Genomic DNA, 14,969 nt, shown 5'->3' on the forward strand with positions numbered 1-14,969 from the left:
AGAGTAATTTCTGCTATTGCATTGGATATGCTTCATAAACAAGTCTTGTACTTCGGGTATCGTAGGGGTGGAGTTGCACGAATCAGAGCACCTTCGCAAAGAGTTAGAATGATCATACCATTGGATGGGGTGCAGTGATTTGACCACTATATTCCTCAGCCTACGTCTCCACTATCCCTCCTTTCTCTGCCATGCTTGGACTGTCTAAATATGACTTTGTGGGGAATGACATTTCGTTGAATGACCTTCGAGTGGTAGTCAGAGGTAGCCACGCCATTCAAGTCGGGAATTCTGAGAAAAAGCAAGAAAGAAACTAGAAGAAAGGAAATCAGGGCTTGATATAATGCAGGACAGTGGAAAAAGAACGTATTCAGGCAGCAAAGACAGAAAAAAGAAATCAGGGCTTAAGATATAAAGCTGCACAGTAGAAGAAGAAGAAAGTATCCGAGCAGCAGAGACAGAAAGCTAATCAAAGCAGCCACCATGTGCAAGTAAGTATGGAAGGAAAGACTCCTTCAATCCGTCCGCTCCTCCAATTCTTTCGTTCCCGCATATGCCTTCGCTTGGCGCACATCCTTCTCAAGCACAGGATGATGCTTCACGAGGTCGATGAAGCCAGCATAATCGTGAAGATGCTGAGCTATGAACTGCGCAATCAGCTCCCTCATTTTGATGTCCCCATCCATCGAGGCTGGCACTGTGTCGTCGGCATACACAGCGGAGACGAAATGTGTGAAATCATCCGTGAGAGGCCATGGCTGGAGCGCGAGTATCTTTTCCACCAACACCTCCAGGAGATCTTCCAGACAGAGTTCGATGGCGATCTTCCATATCCCGGCGTAGGTTTTCCAGACCGCATTCTCCCCGTCTCGACTGGTGTTCTCTGGACCAGGGACTGGGAGTTCGTCATTGCAGAGGAACGCAGCAACGGCTCGGAAATACTGGGGATCGATATCTCTGAACGAGGGCTTGCTGACTACCCAACCATTGTCACCGTGAGGAACCAAAATCTGCATCTTCACAAGATGCTCGCGTTGGTTCACCGCTGTGAGCGGGATGGGGAAACGTTGGATGGGATCTCCGATAAGCCAGTAGGCAATGAACTTGTCGCGGCTGCATGATTTCGTTAGTGAAGCCTCATGTAATGATGGATCGCATAACGTACGACTCGTCTGCTTCTGCCTCCTCCTGAGAGTCATGTGCTTCTCCCTCGTTCTGTGCCACTCCCTCGTTATGTGGCTTCTCTGCTTCTCCCCCGTTCTGAAGATCCTGTGACTTGGGAAGGCGGCCATCGTCATGATACGAGAAGTCCATAGCGGTATCGTCGTCATCGAGGTCCATATGACCCGTCTCGTTTTGAGAGGAGGAAGCCTCCGCGGCGGGAGGAGGAGGCGCATTCGGCGAAGCTTGGGACGAAGATTGCGAGGGAGGTTGCATGGGAGGCAGAGACAGGGCTTGGGATGAAGATTGTGAGAGTGGTTGAGTAGAAGGCAGAGACGGGGTTTGCGAGGGAGTAGGAGGACTGAGACTGAGGATCGGAAGGGAGGTTAGCTGCGAAGGTGGGTGTGAACTGGCCTGAACCCGCTTTACGACAGGTGTTTCTAGCAAAGGTTCCGGTTCGGCCGCTACTTCATGTGGTGTGGAATCGGATGCAGGCCTCTTCCGCGTAGTTTTGTTGCTCGGATTGTTCGGAGTGGTGCGTTCGGCTTTACCCTTCGTAGAGGGAGTGGCCTTGTACTGGAGTAACTGGTCCGCCCCGTATCGTGGCTTCACCTTATTCTTCCAGTAAGTCATAGGCGGTCGGCGGTTCATTGCCTCGGTAAGACACTCATGTGCTTTCCGTAAACCGGGATGCTTGTTTGCCTCCTCGTTGATGAATGAAATCGATGTATTCTTGTTGACCGCATACACGTCCTGTCCGCGCGCAAATCTCCTGTAAAGTTGATTAGCCACCTCGTCTTGCGACATATCCTGCGTTCTCCCACTCACACTTCATCTTTTTGTAGCAGTAGAATTGGAATTTCTGACCCGGTGAGCCGTCTTCGCTTGAGGACCGTCTTAGGTACCATATCGATGCTGCAAACGACTGCTGGCCAGTGTGGCCGCACCGTATTGCTGGGCCAGTAGAGAACGAAGGTTCCTGGCTTCATTTCTGGGCAAGGTCCGTTGTATCCGTTATCGTGAGAGCTGTGAGTGAGCTTGGGTAGGATGCGGGAGCCAAGAGATGAAAAGTGAGTAGTGATTGTAGATGGGTAAAAGAAATGTGCTGTGATGAAGTTTCAACGAAAGGGTGTGAGATAAACGAGGAGTGAGGGACTGAAGCGCGCAGAAGGTGATGGTGGGGAGGATTGTGGGTGTACGCTACTTACCGCATGTATATATGTTGGTTAGCTCCTACCAAGAATATACGGTAAAGGGCAACTTACAGCAGAAGCTTGAAAGGGTCCCGTTGCTCTTCGGGCGGTGAGAGGGGCTTCCAAGCAATAGCCAGCCGGATTATTGAGAGAGGAAGCAGTATGAAAGTAGTAAGAGCAACTTTACGCTTTACAAGTAGCAGTGATATTGCTCTTACAAGAAGTATACATTACACCCACCGTTACGCGCCTGCTCCGAACTCATACTTTTCTCCTAATCAACCCTTTAAAGAAGTCAAAACTATTACTATCACTCTGCAACTGCACAATTCTCCCAGTTGGTCTGTCCTCCCACCCCAACTCCTCCGCCAACAACAGTCCCCAATCTCTCGTGATACCCTTAATCTTCGCTCTCGCCCCCTCATGCGTCTCCAGTGTGACGATCTGATCCATATGCAACCATGCTGCGTAGTATTCGTCTTCCATGTCCCTCGTGAACCCTCTACTGCAGAAATCCGTGTAGAGAAATTCGAAGTGTGCAAGGATGGAGGCGAGCAGTTTCTCGTACGTGAAGGGTTTGAGGTTAGCGGCTTCGGCAAGCATGTTGAGGGAGGTCGTTGGCAAGGGGTTGGCGAGGTTGAGACCGATACCGCAGACGATGTCGTAGCTCGTACCGCTGTAGCTGCTGTTTACCAAGATGCCTCCGATCTTGACGACGGGGTTATCTGGGCTGCCTGGTAGTCGAGCGTAAATGTCGTTGGGCCACTTGAGCTTGACGCCAATGTCGGAGTAGCCTGGTGCGTAAGACTTGATACCTCGCACAATGGCAAGGGCAGCAAGATACTGAACGAAGATGACAGGTGCGGATTGTGAAATCTGAAATGAATGGTGTAGAACGGTGGAGAACATGAGCGCGCCTGGTGGTGCGACCCAGACGTTGGACCCGCGGCCTCGGCCCGCTATTTGTTGGGTTGCTGTTATTGTGAAGCCCGTTGGGAGATGGCGGAGCAGGGACGGGTTCTTTTCAAGCAATGTGTTTGTGGATGTGACAACTTCGCCGTACATAAGGTAGCTCCCGAAGGCAAAACCTGGGTTTCGCAGCATTGCATGGTAGTGCTCCAGGTTGGCGTAGAAGGAGTCGTGGTGGAAGTATGGTGTTTCGCGGGAGGATGGAAGCTCCTTTTCATGCGGCTTCAGCGTTTTAATGATCATGTTGTAGTCCAATATTCGATCCCCTGTAGTGTAGTTCCTCGTGTATTCTATCCGTTCAAGAATGCCTTTGACAGTGTCCTTGTCTTGAGTGTGCTGATCGCCAGCACGATTCCCAATCATAGCGTCCGGAATAACATTTTCCAATGCTTGAACGGCGTTTTTCAGCCCCTCCACTGCCCATACAGAATGCTCACTTTCCAAATGAAAGCAATCATTCTGGCCTAGGATGTATTCCTCGCCGTCTACTACAGTGAGGATCGAACTCCACGAAGCGATGAGATCGGCGACATCTGCAGCCTTATGAGCTGAGAGATGCAAACTGGAGAGGGACGGTACCGCTTGTTCCTCGTCATTGACTTTTAAGCCGAGCTTGCGCAGAATCAGTCTCATGAACTCGATTCTAGTGGCGTCTGTGCTAGTAATCTGGTCGATAGCTTCCGAGTATGACGGCATTTGAGGCGTCCGGGTAAGGTTGGCGGGAGCAAATCTGATACAGTCAGTTTGGGCACACGGGAGGGCTCAGGGAAGAAATACTCTGGATGAGGTCCGGTCAGAACAACATGACCTTGTCCGACTTTCCTGTAGACAACCGCTGCAGCACCTTCGCCTGCATCGACGTTCAGGTCTTCGGTATAGCTGGCCAGGGTCTCCACACCCCGACTTTCCAGTTTCTTCGCATCAACAAACACACCACCTCCATTATAATAGCTCTTAAATGTTTCTTTCATATGAGGGTTTACATCCGGGAGTGCCTCCTTGTTGATTTTCAGCTCAGCCGCGCGAGCGCCCGCTTCCGAACTGTACACAAAGCCGGGGAACGCCAGGCCCCTGCAGGTCCCTGGGAAGAAGCCAAGCTCACGGTCACCAACGACCGCTAATTTAGGGTCATTGACTTCGAATTCACATCTCGAAGAACCGTAGTAGCCACCAGCGCAGAAGCCTAGATAGCTTCCCCCTCGGTTGACATAGAGGCTGATGCGCCGATTCCCCGGCCCATTGAGCGTCCTGCAGTAGCCTAGATCCGCACCACCAGGGAACACGAGAAGAACGCAGGACGCTGTCCATGGTTCCTTGATGATGACATCTCCGGTGACCGGAATGATTGCATAAGTGGGAGAGAGTAGGCGACGAAGCGTATAGAGGCAATGACGCACGGATTCAGTGGTGCTTCCATTTCCTTCAAAGCCATTAGCCAAGCTTTAGATAGGTATCATAGCGATAGAAAGTATACCGGAATAGACCAAAACATTCATCTTCCCAGTCGCCATGGTTGGAGTCCTACTCGGTGTTGTCCCACTTTCTACCGAGGCACGTGCACGCTCGACTGCTGGAAGTGAACGTTTGACGGGTCAGCCCGCCCACAACGATCAATGAACACCTCAAAGATGTCGAATGACGAAAGAAGAGTCGTGGCGGCTCAGACAACTGCGGACGACGATGAGCCTGATGAGTGGTACGCGATTGTCGGTGATCAAAGTGAAGCTGAGCGACGCGCTGACGATGGATCAAAAAAGGGACAAAAGGATCTTCAGCACGGGGTGTGCGGGTCAGTTGCTCATTCCATTGCCCAACGAGACGAATAATTCTGACCGTTTGCAGATGAAAATGCGAAGTTGACGGATTGTTACTACGAGAAGAAGGATTGGCGAGCGTGTAAGAAGCAGGTGAGCAGCTGCTGGTTCGGTGGTGCTTGGCCTGAACCGAGATCCAGCCGACGGGCTTGATGCGAACCCAGAGTTTCGCGACCAAGCATTGCTGATGATTCTTCGCAGATGGAGACGTTTCGAGAGTGCTGGAAGAGGCACGGGAATGATAAGAGAACTGATGCCAAAGATTTACGATGAGATATTCAACTTCACTCTGCCCCGGCGGGGCAGACCACGATACAACTATGACTTTACAAGTAGGGTGATGAACTTGAATATTTCGATTGCTCCGCTAAATAAGCTGCTACAGATGTAATACACGATTTGGGCTTGGTTGGGGAGATAACCCTACATACATACCAACCTGATTCAAGACTTTAATGCTCCACTCAGGAAACGCCCCTATCTTTCAATTTAACCATCAGCGGAGGTTTCTCCCAAATAATATAGGTATCCTGGTTCATCCAGTTGTCGCTCTCTGGGCAAAGCTCCAAATCAAAGTTGTACAGAACTTTTGAGATAATGAGTCGCATTTCATGATAAGCCATACTAGAAAGTGGCCATTAGCAGCAAGGTCTGTCCCAACGGCAAGGGCTCAATCACTTACTTTCTTCCCAAGCAGTCCCGTGTCCCGTACTGGAAGGGTTGAAACACCGCCTTCCGGTCGTTAGCATAGCGCTCATCGCCCAACCACCGTTCGGGGACGAAGGCAAGGGGGTCTCGAAAATTTATGCTCGTGTTGTACGCTCCAAAATGAGGAATCGCGACCGTGGTCTACGATCTGATCAGTCTTCTTTTCTTAGCTCGACCTACTAGGGGAACACTCACGCGAGGAGGTACGAATTGACCACATATCGTTGACCCATCCGAAGGTGTGAGGTGAGGGAGACCAGCCGCAACAGGGGGATAACGACGCAGCGCTTCTTTCACGCATGCGTTCAAGTACGGAAGAGCGGCAGCACCTTCCATGTTGATATCGGCCGGACTTGCGAATGCTGCACGGATCTCCTGGACGAGTTTTTTGTATGTCACCGGATTCTTTAATAGGAGATACGTCAGTCCTGAGAGCAACGTAGCCGTCGTCTCCGTTCCCGCGACCATGAAAAGCGAGGCATTGCAGTCCATCTCCCCACGAGACAACCCTTCGCCTTCTTTCCGGCCCAGAACCAAAGTCCATAGATCGACTCCTTCTGACGCCCTCCCCTTCTCGAGTCTCTTTGTCACACGATCGACTGCATACTGGAAATGTATGTCACGCGCCCTACTAATCGACCTCGGTGCCATGGCCTGGAAAATGGTAGCAGCAACAGGATACCAAAACAGCAAGCCGAGCTTTATCCCTTTCCGGACAGACTCGAAGATGACACTGACCCAAGGATCATACTCTCCACTATCCAGCATATGGAGGGACTCGCCAAAACTCAAGTCGCCCATGACATCGAAGGTTGTTAGGTTGAAGAAGCGCGACAGGTCGAGCTTTGCGTCTGCGTCTTCCTTCACATGGTCTCTCAACGACTTTATGAGCTTGTCCGCATACTGCATGAAAAGCGGTTCCTGCTGCTTGAGCGCCTTGTCCGAGAAGGCCGTACTAAAGATGCGACGCATACGCGCATGATCGGTGTCATCGGAGACAATCAAGTCTTCGACACCGTTCGCGGGTTTCGAATAGCGGACGAAATGTTTGGGAGGGACTGAGCCGGGCGTACCTTTGACGCCTTTGCCAAAGATGTCCCGCCAGGCATTTGGGTGAGCGTAACTGAGCTCGTCGGGTGAGATGCGGACGACGTCTCCGTACTGTTCGTGCAGCTCTCTGACATATAGGTGCGTTTTCCCAGTCCAGATTGATTTCAGGTGTGGGATGCGGGTGAAGGCGGAGAACTTGGGACCGGGAAATTTGCTGAGCGGATGGAAGTACACTCGATATATACCCCTCACGATCCATCTGAGGAACACCTTGAATCTCAATTAGCTGCTTGATTGCCAATGAGCAGATTTGTACTAACAAACGCGACAATAGCAGTGAGGATATGAAGGACGGAGGCATTGCGAATGCTGGGGAACAGGCTAGGCCTCTCCATGACAATCAATCGAGGGGAGCATGGAAATGTAGGTGAATGAAGGATGACAATGGCCGCTGAAGCTTCAGCTAGCACTGTTGAAGTACCGCTGGGCGTACAACAATACTAAGTCAAGATGAAAGACGGTCGCGCGGTCCACCCTCCTTAAACAAAGCGACGCGGAGATCGCGCACCTACTTATATACACTAATTTAAGATAAAGCGCTCTTCTAGCAAAGAAATTAAGTCAAGAGCTATGTTTCGAATCAAGTAAGGATACTTCCTACCGTGCTTTCTTTAAGCGCTCTGCATATATCCGTCAACCCTGAATGACACCATGCACACTCCGCCGCCCGGACGAGTTATATCCGTACTTGTCCCAACTCTACGGTTTTGTGTTGCACTGCCGAGTGTGTAGTAACGGAGAGGCGAGTGGGGCAGCGGAGGGTCGGATGCTGGAGTTGGAGACATTATGGCAAGGTCAGGCCTCCGCACATGGTAACCAGTCGTCAGAGGAGCTCTACGGGCAGAGCATTTTCGATGCCGAAGCTGTCGTGCGGAACTTCCACAATTTAGCAATCTCGGGACGCATACATTAGGGATGAACATGCAGATGTAGTCATCCCATGATGTCTGCAGCAGGATCTATGATGTAAGGAAAAGCAGCTCCGCCTTACCTGGTCAGTACAACGTGAGAGATGAATTCATGGATTCCAAAGTCCGGATCTGGTAGTTTCAACCATGGATTCAACTTCCACGATGGCTGCTCGTATGATAAACATAGGCTTTAACATCCATCATCACTTCCAGGTTGAAGCTGATGGTGCAATTGGCTTCGGAAGTCCAGACGGGGTCGCGCAGGCGGAAAACGAGCTTGAGCAAGAAAGGGGCCTTTCTATTGGCAATGATGCGGTTAAGCTGAAGTTGTTGACGCAAACAGCTCTGCTGCAAAATATTTATATGTTACACCTACGATCAACGTCAACGTCGAAGAGTCCACCGAAGAAAGCCCCGGACACGACAGTAGCACTGAAGATGAAGGAGATGAAGATGTAGTCGCCCTGCACGAGTTTGGTGAGGACAACAACAGACGAAGGGTTTGATGACGATGACGACACAGATTGATGCCAACGTCGAGTCCGTTGGGAAGCGTGCTGCTGTTGAGGTTAATGTCCGATAGTTGAGAAAGAAAGACGCAAAGCCAGGAGACGGCGGGAACCAGGTAGCATGGAAGAGTTACAGTTCCTTCTCAACTGGACGACCATTTGACCGAGATTGAGCATATGCGTTAAAGGTCGTGCAAGCATCTCCAAAGAAGTGATCGGGTTGTTGGAAAAAGTGGTCGACGAGGGTGATTATGGCGTCCAGGAAGTGCTCCAACCTAACAGAACTGATGGCAGCTAAATATAAGTAGATACCCCAAGGACGAGGTGGCGTTTGCGTTCAAGCCGTAGGCAAGCGTTGGTGACAGTTCCGAGCATCCTATGGTGGCATTAATCTTCGAAAGAGGAGAGGAGAACCTTGGAAAGAGGAGAGGAGAAGATCCCCAAAAGCAGTCCCTGTGCGATGTGATTGGTCGGTTCGCACGCGGCGTCGTGTGGCGGGCGCGCGTGTCCGCGACAAACCTCATTCTCAACCACCATAGATCCTCTCTTCAAGAGCAAGCCGTGCTCTTCGCCTCTCTCGCTCATTTCCTCAACAATGTCTTTCGCGGCTGCCTCCCTAAGACGGAGCTCCAGTCTGCTCTCCTGCCCCCGGACCTGGATACGTCCGTCGCAATACCGAACCTTCACCAGCTGCCCCGTATGCTCCGCGTTTACGAACAGTAATTCTGTGCGCGCTGCCCCATCTTCTTCTTCCCCAGCAGCGAAACCGGCCTCCTCCAGTTTCACCCGCACCGCCCAATCGACCACCAAGCCCGCCTCCGCATCACCTTCTTCCTCCTCTCCAAACACCTCCCTCTCCAACCGCACCGTCCGTCCCACCATCCCAGCCACCGAACCTCCACCCCCGACAGCCCGTTCCACCGCCCTCGAATCCGATTCTCAATCCCAACGCTCCCTAACCGACGGCCTGCTCGACGCGCCCCCCGAAGTCTCCGCCGAAACCCCTGCCATCGACTGGACGCGCTCCTACCACGGTCTCGGCAGCGTATCCTTCACCCCGGAGCAAACCGAGATTCTGCTCGGGCCCATTGAGCAGGATGATGTCGAGGTGAAACCGGATGGGATCGTGTATCTGCCCGAGATCAAGTACCGGCGGATTTTGAACAAGGCGTTTGGCCCCGGGGGATGGGGTTTGGCGCCGAGGGGGGAGAGTATCGTGACGGCGAAGTTGGTGACGAGGGAGTATGGGCTTATTGTTCAGGGGCGGTACGTTCCTATCCTTGTTTCCTATTCTGTATGCTTCGGTACTCCATGCGCATGTTGCTGACATGATCTCTAGCCTCGTCTCCATCGCCCGCGGCGAACAGCAGTACTTCGACCCCGACGGCATTCCGACTGCGACCGAGGGCTGCAAATCCAACGCTCTGATGCGGTGCTGCAAGGACTTGGGGATCGCGTCGGAGCTCTGGGATCCGCGGTTCATTCGCAAGTTTACGGCGGAGATGACCAAGGAGGTGTGGGTCGAGCATGTGCTGACGAAGAAGAAGAAGAAGATTGTGTTGCGCAAGGATGATGTGGTTAGGTATCCGTTCAAGGAGTCGAGGATGTAGGGTGGTCAGGGATGTATTTGTGTATATCTATACACCTGGGAAAGGGGATATATTGTAGGATATAAGCGATCACGGGTCTCGTGAAATATAAAAGGAATAGCCTGTGGAGTGCGTGTGTTCATGCTGAGGCTTTGTAGTCTCTGTGATTGAGCGTGCAGCTAGCTCTCTTTCCCACCTCTTGGTCTACATCCTAAATAACCAAGATATGATACCCAATACTTGAAACCGAAACAACCCACATCCTGTTTTAAAGCGAAACAGAGCACATTGATTTCATCACCAAATACTAATTTCTTCAACCTCACAAGCCCCTATCATATCCAGAGCTCCTCCCCCTCTCCCCTTCAGGCACCTTCCCATATGCCAACGCATCATCATCTCCCCTCCCTCTCTGCACCGGCTGGCCCCCAGCCCCTCTCTGCCAATTCCACGGCATCCACCCTCCACTCGCTCTCCTCTCAAACGCCGGCGGTGTAACAGGATAGGGTGGTGGAGCAGCCCCACTGCTTACTTCCTCTCTCTCGATCCGGTCAAACTCAGCTTCCGACCGGCTCTTTGACAGACCTCCAGACCCGCCGCTGCTGCTGGGGGTATAGCTAGCGCCCGAGTCGCGCTGTCGCTGCAGGTTATCCTGCTCGCGGTCGAATTCTTGTAATAAGCTGGCGAGCCGCGAGCGCTGGCTAGCTACATAGTTGAGCCTGTCGGCGGGGTTGCGTATACTCTCCGGTACAAGACCAGCCCCTGCTCCTCTCTCCACACCAGCCGTTTGTGCGCCGGCGCCGGCGCCAGAAGCACCGTACAAAGCGCTCGCGCCCGACAAGGCCTGGCTGACGAGGTACGACAGGTTATCGGCGCCGCCTCTTGCGGTGGGCATGGCGAACCGGCTCATGAAGCTCTGCGCATACGTTTGTCCCGGTCTCGGCTCCGGCTCGCGTTTGCTGGGCGCGAAGCCCAGGACGTTGACCTTGACCCACTCGACCGCCTGCTGGAAGTACTGGAGTCCCGCCTTCTTGGCGCGGTCGTGCGCGTCGGTGATGAAGTCGTCGATTTCCCGCTCGTGGTGGTACAGGAAGGGCTCGATGTATTCGATGTAGAGGAAGCCGGCGCCGTGCGAGGAGCCCGGGAGGAGGAGGTAGAAGTGTACGATGAAGCGGAGCCAGGGGTAGAAGGGGATCCAGGAGAGGATGAAGTCCAAGGTGGATTCGAAGGCGGTGAGGAGGGAGAGGGTGACGAAGTACATCAGCCAGGGGGCGAGGATGGCCGGGTCCGAGGTGTGGAGGGCTTTGTAGGAGGCGAAGATGGGGAAGAGGATGGTTATGGCGACGCTGTGTAGGGAAGAGATCAGCTAGGGTTTTTGAAGGGAGAATCACGGGGGAAGGGGGCAGTTGAGGAGGTAGTTTGCGATGTGATCGTAGTCAGTTGCGCGGGGAGGAATGACCTACGTCAGACCGTCGGCGATGAAGCCAAACATGGTGGATGAAGGCTTCGATTTTCTCTTTATCCGCAAAAGGAGAGTTTATAGGAATAATGATAGGAATTGTGGAAGGTCAGCGGAAAACATGGGAAGCTCAGCAAGTGGAGTGCCGGACTTGGAGGTTTGGCGTTCACGCAGGGCTGGGAAACGTCGTCATCCCAGCATTCCCCACGTTCGCGCCTCTTTGTGCCGCCCGGCGCCATGCTGCATTCGGAATGGTTGGTCCAGACAGTTCCGAAGCCGAAAGCAGATATATGTATCTATCAATCAGTATGGGATATGTTTCGATGTATTCAAAAATCTTGAGAGATTGTCCATGGCGCGGAAGAGGGAAAAGGGTTGGCTCAGTCGCGTAGCGTGCACGCCTCAGCTCGAGCTTCACAGCCGAAAGATAATCGTGTCTTCCAAGGAATAATACACAGTACTCTCGTATTTGTCCTAGATGGCACCACCATAATAACCCATTAAAGAAGAAGCCAAGCATCCATAACCCAGCCATACTTTTGAAATCCATGTATCCATATGGACTCCAAAACGAAAAGAATAAGCCGTCCATCGAACAACAGCAAGACTGAATCACCGTAATCGCCGGCATTCATCACATATCCTCCCTGAAAATACCTGTTCAATGTTAGCACATGTTCACATTCAACAACACTAGAAACTTACTTCTCCTCTCGGTCGGACTATTATCCAAACTCCCATCCTTCTTGTGCCCCTTCCCCGTCCCCGCCGTCGCCCCCAGCGTTCCCGCACCCCCATAACTAGTATCCTGCTCTAACGGCCTAGGGCTCACTCCCCTCAAACTCGCGGTGGCATTCTCATCCCCAAACGGATCCCTTGCACTCCCCGCATGCAAATTCGAACCCCCATCATCGTACTCCCTCGTCCTACTCCGTCCCCTCTCCGGCTCCGTTGCGTGGAGCCCAGCGCTCGGCGGCGCATACCCATACGCACCACTACTGCCCATATACATCGAATCCTCCGGATGCACGGGGTCATGCAACCCCAGCTCTTGCTCCTCATAATGCGCCTCGTTCCCCACGCGCGCATCCCACGCCTCATCGGGATCTAACCTGTGGCCTCCCCTGAATGCGCTCCCGCCACCATAGCCCGTCTCTTCGTATGCGCCGGCCGCATACCGATTATTCCTGTTCTTGAATCTTCTTATCTGGGTGTCGAACCAGCCGCGGATGCCGGATGGAGCTGGGGCGGGATAATTTGCGCCGCCCGTGGAGCGGATGCGGGAGAAGGGGTTGAGGGATGGGGGTGGGAGGCCCAGGCGGTTGGCTTGGACGCGTGACCAGACGACCCAGCCGCCGTAGGAGGCTAGGGCTAGGAAGCCGATGACTATGAGAAATATCCAACCGCCGTTCATGGTGGAGTTGAGTGTTGGGGTGGTGAAGGATGAAAGGAGGTGAGCATGAAGCTATGTCTGCTAGGCGGAGGGAGCCTTAGTGCAGATGCGCCGCAGCGGTCGCGGAATTGCGCCGTGGATTGTTGTGCCTCAACAGTCGCCAAGAGGAAGAGTGATTGCAATGAGAAACTGGATGCCGGAGAGACGCGTGAACAGCGCAGCAACAACGTTGTGAGGCGGTGCGCGATATCACAATAGCTTGAAGGCAGAAGCACGATGGTTGGTTGAGCTGGTGAGTTGCACATGTTGGACGCCAAGGATGACGTAAAAGGCTGGTTCCGCCTCACGGTGGCCTAACATTCCGATGGCCGATGATGTGGCGCAGAGACCATCTTAGGCCACCATCTCACGAGCACTGATTTGCCTGTTTCGTATAGTTGTCTTATTTCGGTGCCTGTTATTGTCTTCAATATTCTGTGATTTAAAAGAGATAGCAAAGTCTAGTACATTCATTTCCGCGAGCACTGTTCCAACACATTCACTACCTCGAGCTCAGACTTCACGCCTGGCACCATGGCGGAACCATCCCCAGAGACGTTCACTTTCCTTAACTCCAGAAACCAAGAGCAAACCATCGAAACCAAAGACCTCGTCACCATTCTTCCGGACAACGACAGTAACAATGGTACAACCTCGCTGATCATCCACGTCTCTCCCCAGCCGGCCGACTCGACAACCCCCCCAACCCTAAACATCACCAAAGGAACGCCAACCTCAACACCACCACCTCAAATCTCATCTCCCCCGTCCCTCCCCTCGACCCTTGAATATGAAACCCACATCATCATCTCCACCGGCTCAGGCACCAACCTGGCCTCCTCCTTCTTCAAGCAGGCCGTTTCCCCCCTCCTGCACGCCCTCTTCCCAAGCCTCTATCCCAGAAACGTCAACGTCCATACTACCGAATCCGCATCCAGCATCCTGGACCTAACAAACCGCGAACTCCTCCCTGCAGCCAATTCGGGAAGACACCTACTCATCATCCTGCTCTCGGGCGACGGCGGCATCGTCGACCTCGTCAACGGCCTCCTCGCACACGGCCCCAACAGAGGAGAATCCTACGTCCCTCCCAAACTCATTCCCTTACCCCTAGGCACCGCAAATGCGCTCTACCACAGCACGTACCCCCCAACTCGCCAGGACCAAACGTGGGGTCTCCGCTTCCTCTCCACCGTCCTCTCCTCCCCTGGCCAGCACCCAAGTTCAACTTCCACTCCCACTACAAATCTCATTCAATGGCGCGCCCTCCCCACATTCACAGCCACCTTCTCTCCGGGCTCCAAACTCCTCATCGACGAAGCTCGATCCTCCTGCCCCCTGCCCCGTGACGCCCACGGAACCGACACCCTGCACGGCGCAGTCGTCTTCAGCTGGGGCATGCACGCCTCCCTCGTCGCCGACAGCGACAGCGCCGCATACCGCCGATTCGGCATCGAGAGGTTCAAGATGGCGGCCAAGGAGGCTTTGTATCCTGCCGACGGGGGCATGCCACATGCGTACAAGGGACGTGTACTCGTCTTGAAGAAGAAGAAGAAGCAGGAGAAGGAGGGGGAAGAAGAAAATGCGAACGACGGCGAGGAAAGCGAGGTATGGACGCCGTTGCAAGAGGAACAACACATGTACGTGCTAGCGACGCTGGTATCCAGGCTCGAGAAAACATTCACCATTTCCCCCTCCTCTACTCCCCTAGGTGACTCGCTGCATCTCGTACGGTTCGGCCCTAGGAGCGGCGACGACGCTATGCGTCTCATGTCGCTGGCCTATCAGGATGGAAAACACGTCCAGGATCCCGCCGTGCTGTATGAGGGGATCGACGGTTTACGCATCGAGTTTGGTGTCGATGGTGGCGAGACGGAGGAGCGGTGGAGGCGCGTTTGCGTCGATGGGAAGATTGTGGTTGTTGGGGAGGCCGGGTGGGTGGAGGTGAGGAAGGGAGAGGTGAGGGCGGGAGGGGGAAAGGGCGTGTTGGATGTGGCTGTGTCGGTGTTGGAGGGCTAGGTTGGATGGACGGATGGAGGAGGACGAGGAGATAAGGGGCAGGATGTGAGGCGTTACGACTGCTCTGGAATACGATGGGGAGCGGGGATATGGGT

General features: G+C 53.4%; 8 protein-coding genes across 8 annotated transcripts; 3 read left to right on the forward strand and 5 right to left on the reverse strand.

Annotated features, from left to right (window-relative positions):
• Positions 1-157: 157 nt before the first annotated feature.
• Positions 158-1,933, reverse strand: EI97DRAFT_430012 (uncharacterized protein). Its single transcript, XM_033797583.1, has 2 exons — positions 1,166-1,933; positions 158-1,113 (listed from the first exon to the last, which is right to left on the reverse strand). The coding sequence occupies exons 1-2, from the start codon at positions 1,810-1,812 to the stop codon at positions 516-518; spliced, it is 1,245 nt and encodes a 414-aa protein (XP_033657808.1). The 5' UTR covers positions 1,813-1,933; the 3' UTR covers positions 158-515.
• A 682-nt stretch (positions 1,934-2,615) lies between these two features.
• On the reverse strand, positions 2,616-4,834 carry EI97DRAFT_369774 (class II aaRS and biotin synthetase; the record flags this gene model as incomplete). The annotated part of the gene is made up of 3 exons (XM_033795203.1): positions 2,616-4,053; positions 4,101-4,743; positions 4,798-4,834. 3 exons carry the CDS (start codon positions 4,832-4,834, stop codon positions 2,616-2,618), a joined length of 2,118 nt encoding a protein of 705 aa, XP_033657809.1.
• A 117-nt stretch (positions 4,835-4,951) lies between these two features.
• Positions 4,952-5,410, forward strand: EI97DRAFT_368951 (uncharacterized protein; the record flags this gene model as incomplete). Its single annotated transcript, XM_033795159.1, has 4 exons — positions 4,952-5,019; positions 5,081-5,112; positions 5,166-5,230; positions 5,339-5,410. 4 exons carry the CDS (start codon positions 4,952-4,954, stop codon positions 5,408-5,410), a joined length of 237 nt encoding a protein of 78 aa, XP_033657810.1.
• A 154-nt stretch (positions 5,411-5,564) lies between these two features.
• On the reverse strand, positions 5,565-7,487 carry EI97DRAFT_477996 (cytochrome P450). The gene is made up of 4 exons (XM_033801976.1): positions 7,216-7,487; positions 6,041-7,165; positions 5,820-5,986; positions 5,565-5,761 (listed from the first exon to the last, which is right to left on the reverse strand). The coding sequence occupies exons 1-4, from the start codon at positions 7,288-7,290 to the stop codon at positions 5,602-5,604; spliced, it is 1,527 nt and encodes a 508-aa protein (XP_033657811.1). The 5' UTR covers positions 7,291-7,487; the 3' UTR covers positions 5,565-5,601.
• Positions 7,488-8,872: 1,385 nt separating this feature from the next.
• On the forward strand, positions 8,873-10,095 carry EI97DRAFT_411414 (Mgm101p-domain-containing protein). Its single transcript, XM_033796725.1, has 2 exons — positions 8,873-9,641; positions 9,715-10,095. Exons 1-2 carry the CDS (start codon positions 8,971-8,973, stop codon positions 9,983-9,985), a joined length of 942 nt encoding a protein of 313 aa, XP_033657812.1. The 5' UTR covers positions 8,873-8,970; the 3' UTR covers positions 9,986-10,095.
• On the reverse strand, positions 10,066-11,592 carry EI97DRAFT_430020 (uncharacterized protein). The gene is made up of 2 exons (XM_033797584.1): positions 11,428-11,592; positions 10,066-11,310 (listed from the first exon to the last, which is right to left on the reverse strand). The coding sequence occupies exons 1-2, from the start codon at positions 11,454-11,456 to the stop codon at positions 10,287-10,289; spliced, it is 1,053 nt and encodes a 350-aa protein (XP_033657813.1). The 5' UTR covers positions 11,457-11,592; the 3' UTR covers positions 10,066-10,286.
• A 232-nt stretch (positions 11,593-11,824) lies between these two features.
• EI97DRAFT_430021 (uncharacterized protein) lies at positions 11,825-12,962 on the reverse strand. The gene is made up of 2 exons (XM_033797585.1): positions 12,129-12,962; positions 11,825-12,080 (listed from the first exon to the last, which is right to left on the reverse strand). Exons 1-2 carry the CDS (start codon positions 12,835-12,837, stop codon positions 12,058-12,060), a joined length of 732 nt encoding a protein of 243 aa, XP_033657814.1. The 5' UTR covers positions 12,838-12,962; the 3' UTR covers positions 11,825-12,057.
• Positions 12,963-13,208: 246 nt separating this feature from the next.
• Positions 13,209-14,874, forward strand: EI97DRAFT_411421 (uncharacterized protein; the record flags this gene model as incomplete). The annotated part of the gene is made up of 2 exons (XM_033796726.1): positions 13,209-14,391; positions 14,455-14,874. Exons 1-2 carry the CDS (start codon positions 13,390-13,392, stop codon positions 14,872-14,874), a joined length of 1,422 nt encoding a protein of 473 aa, XP_033657815.1. The 5' UTR covers positions 13,209-13,389.
• Between the last annotated feature and the right edge of the window lie 95 nt (positions 14,875-14,969).

Source organism: Westerdykella ornata (genome assembly GCF_010094085.1).
Source record: "Westerdykella ornata strain CBS 379.55 unplaced genomic scaffold EI97scaffold_2, whole genome shotgun sequence".
Lineage (NCBI taxonomy): Eukaryota > Fungi > Ascomycota > Dothideomycetes > Pleosporales > Sporormiaceae > Westerdykella > Westerdykella ornata.